The sequence below is a fragment of the Lissotriton vulgaris genome, chromosome 8 (assembly GCF_964263255.1).
Source record: "Lissotriton vulgaris chromosome 8, aLisVul1.2, whole genome shotgun sequence".
Classification (NCBI taxonomy): Eukaryota; Metazoa; Chordata; class Amphibia; order Caudata; family Salamandridae; genus Lissotriton; species Lissotriton vulgaris.
The window spans coordinates 982,207,597-982,221,196 of NC_141696.1; the positions used below are offsets into that span (position 1 = coordinate 982,207,597).

At 43.3% G+C, this 13,600-nt stretch overlaps 1 protein-coding gene across 12 annotated transcripts in view; it reads left to right on the plus strand.

Moving 5' to 3' along the window:
- MYCBP2 (MYC binding protein 2) overlaps positions 1-13,600 on the plus strand; it is a 2,065,574-nt gene that overhangs the window by 474,175 nt on the left and 1,577,799 nt on the right. For all 12 annotated transcript variants that reach the window (XM_086934832.1, XM_086934837.1, XM_086934835.1 and 9 more), the window contains one exon: positions 2,026-2,230. In XM_086934832.1, coding sequence (XP_086790958.1) covers positions 2,026-2,230 — 205 coding nt within the window. The remainder of the gene's footprint in view (positions 1-2,025; positions 2,231-13,600) is intronic.

Genomic DNA, 13,600 nt, shown 5'->3' on the forward strand with positions numbered 1-13,600 from the left:
TGTCCGCTGGCAGCATCCACGTGATTTTTCTCAGCCACCTGATGATGGTGGTACAGGTGGCGGAGACTTTCACAGCGTGTTGCTTGAAGGTTAGTTGATTATCGAAGAGAACCCCAAGATTGCGAGCAGACACTGATGGGATAGGTAAAGGACCCATCTCCGGTGGCCAATGGTGTGGGCCTCAGAGTGAAGTGTCCGGGCCAAACAGGAGCAGTTCTGTTTTGTCCCCATTTAATTTTAATTTGTGCTTCAGCATCCAATCCGATATTTGTTTCAGCCCGGATTGAAGAGAGGAAGAGGGGAGGTTTTTATTGGTGGAAAGTGAATAGATGACTTGAGTGTCATCAGCGTAGGAATAAATTGTGAGGCCCGCCTGTTCCGCCAAAAAAGCAAGCGGCCTCACGTACAGGTTAAAGAAAAGGGGACTAAGGATGGACCCTTGGGGAACACCGTGAGTGGAGGGGAGAATAGATGAAACAGATGTAGAGGAAAAGACTTGGAACGTGCGATCAGAAAGAAAATTAGCAATCCAGGCCAGGGCGGAACCACCGACACCAACCGCCTCCAAAGTGGACAGTAAGATGGAATGGGAGACGGTGTCAAATGCGGCACTCAAGTCAAGCAGAATGAGTGCCACAGTCTCACCATTATCCACTTGGCGTCTGATGGTCTCTGACACTCCAAGGAGAGTGGTTTCCGTGGAAAAGCCAGCCCTGAACCCGGATTGAGAACCATGAAGAAAATTGGAAGATTCAACAAAGGAATTAAGCAAAGAATTAACGTGTTTCTCCAAAATCTTGGAAAAACATGAAAGCAAAGAAATAGGGCGAAAATTGGAGAGGTTGTTGGGGTCTGCGTTAACCTTTTTTAGTAATGGGACCACCATTGCGTGCTTCCGTTCGTTTGGGACAATCGCTTCTGTTAGCGAAGCGTTCAAGACATCTAAAATAATGTGGAGAAGTGCTGGGTCCAGAGAACTCAGAACTTGAGGGGGCATGGGGTCAAGGGGGGAGCCAGATTTGATGTCTTGGAGATACTTGTTTAGAAGCGCGGGGGAAATAGGATCCCAAGCAAGAAGTGAGGAGGTGGTGGGCAGAGGGCAAGGAATAATACCAGGGGGAGAGTTGCGTAGATCTTGAACAGAGTGAGTGGAGGAAGCGGGAGTAGAATTAAAAATGGCATAGATCTTATCAATTTTTTCAAGAAAGAAATTGGCTAAGGCATTACACTGAGCAGTGTCTAGACAAGGATCCTCAGGTACCGAGGTTGCACCTGAGAGCTCCTTGACTATTTTAAACAGGGCCTTAGGTCTGTTTTGAGCTGTAAGTATGGTGCTGTTAGCAAAATTAGCTCTGGCGGTATCACAGGCCGCATGATAGGCTTTGAGGGCGGACTTGTATTTTACTTTGTGATCGGAGTCATAGTTGGAACGCCATATGCGCTCCAATTTTTTACAGTTGGATTTTTCTGCACGGAGGAAGTCGTTAAACCAGGGTGCCGGGGGGTGATGGACTTGAGATTTATTTTTGCCACTCCCTGCCAGAAAGCACCCTTTGCTTTTACTTTTATTTAATCATAAGCTTTTTAGATTGCTTCAACTTTGTATTCAGTTACTACTAGCAAACATGACTGGTGTGATGCCCTCGGGGTTATCATTACTGTTAATCCTGAATATGGTGCCCACTAATGTAAACTTGCTGATATCATCACTGTTGTCACACAGAAAGTATTTGTTAGTAGCTGTTGATGATTTACATCCATCAGATGCAGCCCTATTTTTATAGAAAATATGTTATGCCCTTTGAAGAGGAGTAAGTCATTCTTGTAAGTAACTTGTGCTTTCTACACTACTACCTCTTCAACCCATGAACAATATATTTGCAGCACATGTTATTTGCATTTAAATGTGTTTGTGATTAACATTAAATCATTGTGATCTCTGCCGACAGTACTACCGTTTAGCTTTACCCTTGATATTATGTTGCTTCTTTACTTATAAAATATTGTTCAAACTCCCTTCCTCAGAAAGGACAGCTTGGCAGGCCCATATTGGATATGCCATACTGGAATGCAAAACCCGCTTCAATGCCAAATATAGGTTCCAAATATGGACGCAAGGCCACATGGATTGGAGCAAGTGGGGACCAGACGTTCCTGCGGATTGACGAAGCACTTATCAACTCTCATGTTCTTGCTACATCGGAAATCTTTGCAAGCCGGCAAATAATTGGTGAGAACCCTTTTTACAATGCAGATTATTTCTATCTGGAATTAAAAGTTAATATTAAATGGGTTGCTATTAAAGGGGTGTTATATATTACATTATTGAATTACAAGGCACATTGAATTCCAGTTATATACTGTGTCTGTGGGTTATACAGAAACTCCAATTGGATAGCTCAAACCACGTTGAAACTCAACAGTTTTGCCAAATCAAATAATCTGAGTCAGTTCTTCTAATTCAAAAGCATGTGTTGCGAACCACACCTATGGTTGATTTTCCTCAGGCTGCTTAAAGGCTCATCACCGACTGCAAGCGCTTCAACCACATCTGCCCTGCCCTCAACACCCTGAAATGGCTCCCCATTGAAGGCAGGTCTGCCTACAAAACAGCTTGCATTACACACAAAGTCCTTCATCAAAATACACCGCCATACCTCGCCAACAAAATCTGCACGACCCATGAGAAGCACCAACGCTCTCCTCGTCCCACCCCTGCAAAAAAAGAAATCCACTCAGTCCCACTCCTTTTCCAACAATGCCCCAAACATCTGGAATGCCCTCCCAAAAGACCCACGATGCAAACCTTCCTTCAGCTTTTAAAAAAGACCTCAAAATGCACCTCCGCAATAAACATTGGGTATCCTAACCAGCTCCCTGAACTGGCCCTTTCCCCTTCCACTTCTCTGGTCCCCCCCATCTTTCCTACCGTTCTCTCTCCTCCACCCCCTCCCCTTCCACTACACTCTCCTGTCTCAGCTTTCCCCCTTACCCACTTATCTCATCCTCTCCCTCTCATAGGCCTTCCCACTCCCCTCCCACTACCCCGTCCTAATAAATTTCCCCCCCTTTGCTTCCCTCCGCCCTGTCGCACTTCTAACCTCCCACCCCTTGCTGCCCTTCATGCCTTTCCCCTTATCATACTACCATACGAAATCTTATCTCCCACTTCCTTGTTTTACTTATGTATATAGGAGCCGCTCTTCCTATCTGTGTATTTGATTAATGTAAACCCAAGCTGTTTGGAATTTGTCAACAGGTTGGTTTTACATGCTGTTGAATGATTGTTTTAATACCGTGACCAACTTCTTACCCATGTAAAGTGCTCTGATACCTCTGGGTCCAGCCAGCGCTATATAAAACCTCTAAAATAAATACATTTTAGATACATTTGGCCCTCTTTACAAAATAATTTGTAAATGTAGCCATATAAGTTTCCTCCTGTATTTAGCTGTATATGTGCAAACATTTGAAATTCTCACAGTGTAAAGGCTTTCCGAAAGTGCATTTTCACTTGCTGAGGTTTAGTTTATTTTTCCTGTAGAGGGACTGTTTCCCCTTGAGGATAACCCCTACCATCTTTTGACTATGTCTGCACCATTGCCATACCTTTTGTGGTTTCACACTTGTTTCAGTATGGTATGAAATCTCTTGACTGTCAGTGGAGGGAATGTGCCTTAATAAAATTTGAAGAAACACAATTTTGTGTGTGAAGGCATTACTGCCTTGCAAAGCCACCTCAAAGCCCTTGGTATTCTTTGTACTACTTTGTGCTATACGTTGCACTATACTTTGCAATATTAAACCATAGTTGTGTGATATTACATGCAATATTAAACCATAGTTGTGTGATATTACATGCAAGTAAAATATTGTACAAGTGATGTTTCATGAATTGCAAAGGTAAATTTGCTCTCCTTAGTAAAGTCATGTAATGCTTAATTGGAACCTAGGTGCACAGATGGCTATGCAAACTATACCTTAGGAAATTAATCTGTTAATTGACCGTTGCATGTCTACCCAAACATAAATAAGTGATTATTTCTGAAATATTCACATTTACTAAACTCTGCAGTCTTTAACCAATATAAGATGCCAAAGACATGGGAATATATCTTGTTATACAGCTTTATAAGCACTTTCTAGTGACCAGTGTATGATGCTAGTTAGCTGAGCTCCCAGTCCACTCCTCACCATGCACCTTTTTATTGTCAATCATATTTTTAGGTCTTGTTTATGGACCGTTTAAGCTGGTTCACCAGCATTGTATAATTAAAAATAATCATACATAAAAAACAAATACATATTCGAAAAGAGAATTATTGGGTCAAACATCTTCGTCCATTTTTGTATTCACTTGTCATTTACATTTTGCCCTGCACAGCTTGCAGCACTGGGAGTATATCACCCCATATCGGCCATCTGTGTTTTTTTTCATGTGAGGCATTTATTTTCCTGACCACGTGCTCATCCACCTAAATAAAAGTTCACTTCAGTGCCAGAGCTGGTGGTTCAATGTTTTACTTTTCCCATTTATTTTTTATTTTTCTGTACTTAATCCTTTTTATTTTTTAGTCGTCCTTGTGTATTCAAACTAGATTTACATGTTACAGTAATTCAAAGCCAATAGTACTTTTTCTTAGCATGAATTAAAATCATATTTTCCTGTCATGTGCATTGAAATAAATAAACCTAGCGGCTAGGAAGCACCCTAGCAGCTAGGAAGCACCCTCACTCTTCTGTATACTTCATTGTGTGGGACGGTTTATTTTTTCCATTTAAATTTTGTATTGCAAGCATATGTCTACCACTTCTTTTCTTTTTTCTTTTCTTCCTTTTATTTTTGTGACTTAAGCTTACAATAAAAAGTAACTGTCAAACCAGCTTACCAAGGCCAGACCCATTAGCTTTGCCAGTGCCAGATTTCCGAATGCAAGGAACTAGTAACATGCATTTTATTTGTTTATTGAAGTCTAAAATAAATGTATTATTTTTATAGTCATTAGCACATACTATTGCTTCTGTAGCTTCTTCACAGTACTTATACTGAGCGAGGGTACCTCGGAAAAAAGCACCATGCTTGCATAATAACGTTCATTAAAAATACCGAACTTCCCTCTTTAGGAGTTCTGTTAGTCAGACCTCATCGAACCTCAAGCATCCAATTTACTTTATAAGAGATGCATGTATTCCTGGCAGAAAAAAAGTTGTCGTGTACCTGAGCCCAAGCTCACCATAGAAGCTTTACTTTGCCAGCCATGACATCCAGTGGGATTCATTAGCACAGATTAGTAAAATGTTAATGTACCTCTAATCATTGATAGTGGATAAAGTGTAATTGCTAGAAAGTCGTATAAAGATATTTCCCTTTGAGAATTTTTGGTAAAAACTATTGAATTTACTAGAGCAAGGAAGAAAGATAGAAGAGGTTTTCAGGTAAGACTTGTCTTGCATGCCAAACCCAAGAAAAACACAGGTACCTAAATCCATCCAGTCTGTTGAAAAAAATCTATTCTCTGTCATGTTTAGAGGTTGCTATCAGAAGCTAGACGTATATTTTGAAACGATCACTGAACTATCTAATACTATACAAAAACTATTAGTGGAGCATTAAGTTGTCTTTAGAGAGGCATGGGAAAGTGATTTGGGCATCCTGCTAGATAAGAGACAAGGGAAAGCTATTTTAACCGTAAACACCAACCATGCTAAAGGTGCCAAAAATAGGGAAACACTTCATAAAGTTTGTCACCGATGGCATCTGACTCCTAGGAGAACTAGTAGATCAAACGAATGCTGGAGGGCATGCAACAATATGGCACATATCTAACATAGCACTGCCCCTAAGATAAAATAAATGTGGGTGAAAGTTCTGGATATTATTGAGACTATCACAGAAAGTCAGAAAAGAGCACTCCGATAATGCTGCTAGGTAGACCCTTGAAAGGGTGGTTGTACACATTACACATGAAGAAAGACTAGCTTATCACAATGCAACTCCTGGGAACTAAACAGGAATAATTGGCTCCAGGAGTGAAATACATTTCTCTGATAATGGAAACTAGTTGGACAAGAGACTGGCATATCCCAGGTAAGGACACACTTGTGGTGGGGAAAGTAAGATGGCATGATGATGATGATGCTGCTGCTGTGCTATTCTCTCCCGTGGTGTCCCCCTGCTCACAATCCCGCTGCTCCCTCGCTGCTTATTGATGCAGCTGTATTTCGGCGGCTGAATCCTTTATTTCAGGGTTGATCCCTGATGTGGCAATGTGCAGCTGGGGGCTTCGGGGCAGCCTCGTACACCTTAGGCGTTTTATGCTTTTGTTGGCTGTCTGTTGCCTGGCAAGTCCCTGCCACAGCATGGTGCCGTCCCGCACAAGCGTGCTCTGTGGAGGGTGGGCGAGCCACTCATCAGTGGCGATTGCTCAAGCCTCAGGAGCTCTGTGTGCTCCCCGAAGTGCGGCAGAGAAGAGGAATGTCATCCCAGTTGGCCGCCTCATTATGAAGTTGCTGAAATCAGGAACAGCTACCAGCTAGCTCCATGTGTGTGCAGAGGATCAGATCAGTCTGATCTGGGCAGAGGATCCTCACCTGTGGATACTGCGAACATTTGTAATAGAGGTAGCTCTAGCAGGGGAATTCGACTCATCTACTCTGACGGTTTCCTCAGTTTTTTTGCTACAATGTTGCAGCGACTACTACATTACAACAAGGAAACTCTGTATTTGTGTTGCCTCTGCTGTTGCCCAAACTGCTGAGGGAGAGCTGACCCAAAGTGTGAGATCTGAACCTATCCTCGCAACCAAGGATGCCATGGAGGGGGCAGACAGATTGAGACTGAACACAAGGCCCAAGTGGTAGAACATGAGGAGTCAGCAGCTGTCATGCCCCTATTGATGCAGCATCTGATGTAGCTTCTCCACAGGTAGTCGGCCTTGGGCTCGATAGGGGCAGTGATTGTGCATTTGTTCCAGATACAATAAACACTGATGCTGAAGCCAGGGACCTAGCTATCTACCTTGGCAGGGTTTTTCTGTTCTATTCAGCTGTTGAAGCAGATGAGGCCATACGAACATCTAGGGCCAAGTCATTGGTAACACTACATATAGTCGAGGAGCCGCAGGGAAAGCCAGCTCAGAAAGGTCTAGGTAATGCAAAGAAAGGCACAGCATGGCAGTTTGACGACTTCCCACATTAAAATCAACATTAAAGGCAGCCCTCTGTGAACTGGGTTGCCTATAAAGGGGAGTTGAAGGCTCTAATCTCACAGCTGACCACTGTGGGACCAGCGGGCTAATGTTCAAGAAGAGAGGAAATTAATTTGCCATCTTCCAAGCTGGTTCAGCATTCTAGCACTCCAGTTAGTACTTCTACTAGTACTTCTTCGGAGCATTTTACACCAGTTGCATCAACTAGCACCTTGATGCTTGAGAATACAGGCACCATCATTGTCAACAATTATGCAGCTCATGCAGGTATAGTGATCAGAGGTGCTGCAACATTATTCCCAAATAAGAGCAGATAATCAGACATAGCAACAGTCTCTGGCAGAGGTGACTTGGAAAGTTTTAGCGCTTACTGCCAAACTGTTGGAGCTCCAGCAGCGAGTTGTAGCGGCTAAGTAAGTTGGGACAGCTGCATTCAAGTCTTTCAAGAATTACGAGAGTTTGTTGGTGCAGGTCCTGTCTAAAATTGAAGACTTGGAGGATAGCCAATTTCAGAATGATCTGATGATTTTTGGGATACCTGAAGGAAGAGGAGGAGATGATCCACAGCAGTTCATCGTTAATCTGTTTGGAAGAGCATTCTCAGACTTTGCGTACTATAATATGGACTCCTAAATTTAGCAGGTGCATTGTCTTCCTATAATCCAGAACCACGGTAATGCCTACCAAATGCACTCTTGCCCGATTCTGATATTTGTTGGCAATTTCTTACTTAGGCAGTTGATTGCCCTTAAAGCTCACCCCACCGCTCCTGTTGTAGTTGACTCAGACTGTGTGCACAATTGGATCTCTATAAGCTTGCTATGGATCAACGTTGGAAGTTACGCCAAATGACTGTTCCACTGAAAGCTGTTTGGGTGCAGGTTTTTCTTCAGGAACCAGCCAGATTCAAGATTCTTAAGGTTGGTCTGGCACGGTTCTGTTATACTGAATCAGATGCAAAAAAAGTTCTTAGTCAATGGCAGGGTCCACCTGCGCCTTTTTGATCTGAACCATTGGTGACTTGACCTTGTGTTTAGACTAAATTGTTTGTCTGATTAATGTGTGATTCATTTTTGAATATGCTTAAACATGCATACTTAATCTTCTCCTTTTTAGGGCTCGTCCTATTAATCGCGCAATCGATAATAGGACGAGAGTATAGAGGCTTAACCAAGCTCTGAAACCATTGCGGATTTCATCGAGTGCATGTGCTTGTGAAAGCGCTTACCATTTGCTCCCCGAGCCGCCTGCCTCAGAGAGCTTCACTTTAAAGGGCTCCACTCCCCCGCCCCCTGGTTCACACTTTTCACGGCCGCCAGGCCGTGTCTCGCATTTCTCCCCCCTCCCCCTCCCCACAGCAATGTACAACTCACCCCCCACCCACCAATACCAGTATGCTTAACAAACGTTTCCATTATATATGTGGTATCTGCTCCTCCGCTTTATTCTTCCAATCCCTTACATTATGTTTACTTTTAGCTTCCATATAACTACTTTCCGCGCCTCTACAGTTTACTTACGGCATACTATGCGTTTGCATTTAACTATAGCTTCAGGGTACATGTTTGTACATATTCTCACTATGGACTTAATTAGTGTACGTTGGAGGTTTGCCATTCTGTAGACTTTACATAAACATACACCTTTATGCCGCTTTGCTTTTAATTATTGCTTATAGGGTACATTACGTGCGTAGTCTCACTATTAACAAAAATACCGTGCTTTACAAGTTAATTGCTGCCTTGTTTTTTTACTGTTGGTTGTGCTGTGATCTGGGCCACATTTCAGTGTTTAGAATTGAAATATTTTCGGTGCTCTGCGACGAGATTCTGTTTGGCTGTTTTAGCATTGCTCCATGATGTGCATTGAAGCCGCCTGGTAGTTTATTTGTCAACATTCAACAGGAATGCAATGCACCGCAATAACAGTATCAAACCATGAAACGATGGTGCATTTGAATACCACACAACTGTCCTATATCCGTGTTATAATAATATATGTGGAATGTGCCTCACTTAATCCAAACAGGTTACACTCTGGCAGCCATGGATGGCAACATTAATAAAATGCATTCATAGATAGCAGTGCATTGGCAGAGTACCCTTGCATAGCATACAGCGCACTTCAGCCGGATTACAGCGGCTTTACCTCCAGTGCATGGTGTTAGCGCTGTGCAGAGGAGGTTGAGCGGCTGCTTGGCACGCAATAAAGTATTCTGAGGCACAACTTTTGGAAGGTGTTTTCACCTTCCGTGATGTGTAACCCCAGCGGGCTCCGCCACGCCTACAGGCTCTCTGGGTGAGTGGGAGGCTTTAGGTCGCCTTCTGCTGCACATGCTTGGACCCTCACGTGATTGGCTTTTTTTTTGTCCACATGAAAGACGAAGGGCCAATTCACAGAGTACTTAGAATATGGGAAGAGGAACACCGGAAGTACCCTTTTGCATGCTGTACGACGCCTTTGTGAATCAAACCTCAAAACAAGGGAGTAGAGAAAAGAAACAAGCATTGTTTTTTTTATTCTTCATCCCTTTTAACATCCTATGCCCAATTGAATCGTAATGCAAAGGGGCTGTGTGCGCGTTGTATGCATCCGGTTACAAAACACTTATGTTATGGTATTCATCGGTGCAGCTCATTGTGCATATATTGCCCTGAAAGTGTGCAGCGTCACACACTACTAAACCGTACGTCTACAAGTCTCCCATCATGGTGTGTTAATGTACACAACACTGTGTTTCATGAGCCATAGCCTTTATTGGCCAATTCAATACACATTTCCAAGCAGGCATAGGATTATAGAGTTGGCCTAACGGCTAGAGCGCTCAACCTCAGACCTTGAGAACCCGGTTCGAGTCTCAGTAATGTCGCTAAACTTCCTGTGATTCGGGGCAAATCACTTAATATCCCCGTGCCTAACAAAATGACTGTGTGTCCTTGTGTAACGTAACTGGTGCTATGTAAAGCGCTCTGGTAGCGCTGCTAGGCTCTCAGCATCAGCATCGGAGCAGTATGCAAGTAACACATTTTAATGTACACAACACAGTCTTTTATGAGCTGCAGCCTTTATTGTCCATTTCTATCCACATTTCCGGGCAGACATGGAATTATGGAGCGCTACGAATCCATAGACATGACAGCTATGCGCTACACTGATCACCTAACCGCATACTTCCTAGTGCCTCTCAACATGACGATATCCCTGTGCCTAACAAATCGCAGTCTCAGTGTGAAGTACTTTGCCTGCTGGGAACGAAGAGATTACTATCTTTAGTGCCGATCGTCAAGCACTTAATTATCTTGCCCTGGTTTCGTTTCTCAGCTTCTTGGGCTGGTTTTGTTTCTCAGCTTCTTGGGCTGGTTTCGTTTCTCAGCTTCTTGGCCTGGTTTCCTTTCTCAGCTGGCACGCCAAGCTGACATTTCACACTCTACCAGACTTTGTCGCCCTGTTTTTTTTCTTTATCCCTTTTAACATCCTATACCCAGTTGAAGCAAAATACAAAGTGGCTGCATGCGCATTGTATGCACCCGGTTACAAAACATGTATGTCCACTGATGACCTAACCGCATACTTCCTAGTGCCTCTCAACATGGCGATAGCCTGCACAGTCTAATTAGCGGCATCGGAGCACTATGCAAGTGACACATTTTATAAAACTACTAACTAGTAAACTTCGCTTGCAGCATGTACCCTCCCCTCCCCACTCTTACTGATGCACACCAATCACACGTGCCCCCAATACACACCAAACAACAGTTTTGCATGATTGGTATGTGCTAATAACAATAATGACGGGTTTATTTGTCACACTTTGGCATCTGGTGTGCTTTGCGCACTCCCCATCCCCTTGGCGCTTCAGTTGTAAATAGATATGACACACTCACTCTACGGGCACTTTAGACGGAGGGGGCACATACAGATTTCTCGGGCAGCTAGAGAAATAAAATGATCACAGCAGTGTGGAGAGCTCTACTTTATTTGAGGAAGCACACAACTTCTGACCAATCAAAACATGTACTCCTAGGCCCACTACATGTGAGCCAAGCCAATGCCCTTCTCCTGGTGATTCTCACATACTTTTCTGGCAGTCACTCTATCTATCTATTGATCGCCCTCCCTCTATCTGTCTATCACCCTCCCTCTATCTGTCTATCACCCTCCCTCTATCTATCTATCGCCCTCCCTCTATCGCCCGCCCTCCCTCTATCTATCGCCCGCCCTCCCTCTATCTATCGCCTTCCCTCTATCTATCGCCTTCCCTTCCTCTATCGCCTTCCCTCCCTCTATCTATCTATCTATCTATCTATCTATCTATCTATCTATCTATCGCACTCTATCTATCGCACTCTATCTATCGCACTCACTCTATCTATCTATCGCACTCACTCTATCTATCGCATCACCACAGCATCACTCCGGGGCACCACAGCATCACTCCGGGGCACCACAGCATCACTCCGGGACACCACAGCATCACTATGCGCTACCACAGCATCGCCCGTTGCTACCACAACATCACTCAGCGCGACCACAGCATCAATCCGTGCAACCATTCAACAACAACTGGTTCAAATATGTTCTCTTAATGTTTCAAGCTTTATTACAAATGTCATAAAAAGATGTTATTTCACTTCTGTTCTTGGATTTTCATCACAATAAAATACACTGAACATAATCTTCACAAAAATTATTTACAAAAGTTTAAGCTATAGCCTTTATAAATTACAATAACTTTTATTTAAGTATTAATTATTAAACAGAAATTAAAAGCCATTGTTATTTGTAATAATAAATAAGTCTAAGTCACGTAAAAACAACACATATTGCATTACAAATGCTATAGGTGTCACATTTGCAAAAGTTATAACTATTGGCATTGTAAATGACAAAGCTATTAATTTTGCTATTTCCAAAACCAACACATAAATAAAAAATGTGTCATTTACAATACCAATAGCTCAAACATTCCTAATGCGAGACTTATTGCATTGGAAATGCTTGTTTCTCTTTTGCTTATCACCCCTTCTCTTTACTTCTTTCTCTTACTTTTTAGTAGAAATTGTTCCTTTTTTCTGATTTATGGGGCGGGGTGTGGAGGTGGGCGGGGTGTGAAGGTGGGCTGGGTCCCGGTTAGAGATCTCACAGCGCTGTCACTCCAACTGACAGCACATGGGTGGGATGATTCCTTTCCTTAGACAGGGAGAGAAGAGGGACATGGGGAGTGGGGGTGGGTGTACTGCTCAAAGTTTGTTGGTTGGTGTTCTGGTTGGGGGGGGGGGCTTGACGCCACTTGAGGTAACTAGAGTCAGAATGGCCACAATGTGGTATCTGAAAGGACTACTAGACATGGCATTTATTTGAGATGTTCTATGGGATGGTTTTACCAAGTGCTTTTGGTCTCTTGCAATGCTTTTGGTCTCTTGCAATGCTCGTCCTGTGGTGCATAAAGTTAGGCCCATATCTTTATTAATGAGAGAAACATTACAGAAAGAGCTTGACAAATTGCTTGAATGTAAAATTGAGCCAATCGAATCATCGGAGTGGCTTGCTCTGATTGTGGTCGCGCCCAAGGAAGGAAATAAAATGTGTCTATGCATAGACTTGAGAGATTTAAATCAAAACATATGGGTGGATCGGCAACCACTACCAAACATAACAGAGATGTTAAGTGTGATGGGTGGTGGAAAGATTTTTAGTGTTCTAGATATGTCCGCTGCCTATCACCAAATAAATTTGCATCCAGAGTCAAGACCACTAACTTACTTTGTCACACCGTTAGGAGCTTACTGTTACCGCCGTATGCCATTTGGGTTGGCTTCAGCTTCTGCAGTGTTTCAAAGGGTTATGCAGGGCATATTTCAGGGAATGGATGGTGGCCTATGCTTTCAAGATGATATAATGATTGTGGGTAAGTCTTTTGTGGATCATGATAAGTTAATCAATGAAGTTTTGAAAAGAATTGCTGATCATGGGTTGACTATAAAGAAAGAAAAGTGCCAATTACGAAAAGTGCAAAAACAACAAGTGATGGACTGAATGTGGATCAATGTCACACACTCCCCCAGTCAAAAGATCTGGGCCCAAATCCATCGTTTTTTTGCACTCCACACCACCCTGGGTTAGACAATGGCGATATGCAAATCAGCTCTGACCCTGTTGCCCCATGGGAACAGTCCAGTCCGAACTACAAAAGCCATGTCCTTCCCAGAACGGAATCAAGCATCCGAGGACCGGACCGGTTTCGAGGTAACACCTCTCATCAGCCCGGCTAGCTTTACTCCAGTGGTGTGGAGTGCCTGGGACCCACGTCTGGGCATCCCCAGCGCACTTCTGGCGGCAATTGCAAACAAAACAGGTGATGGACAGAATGTGGATTAATGTCACACATTCAC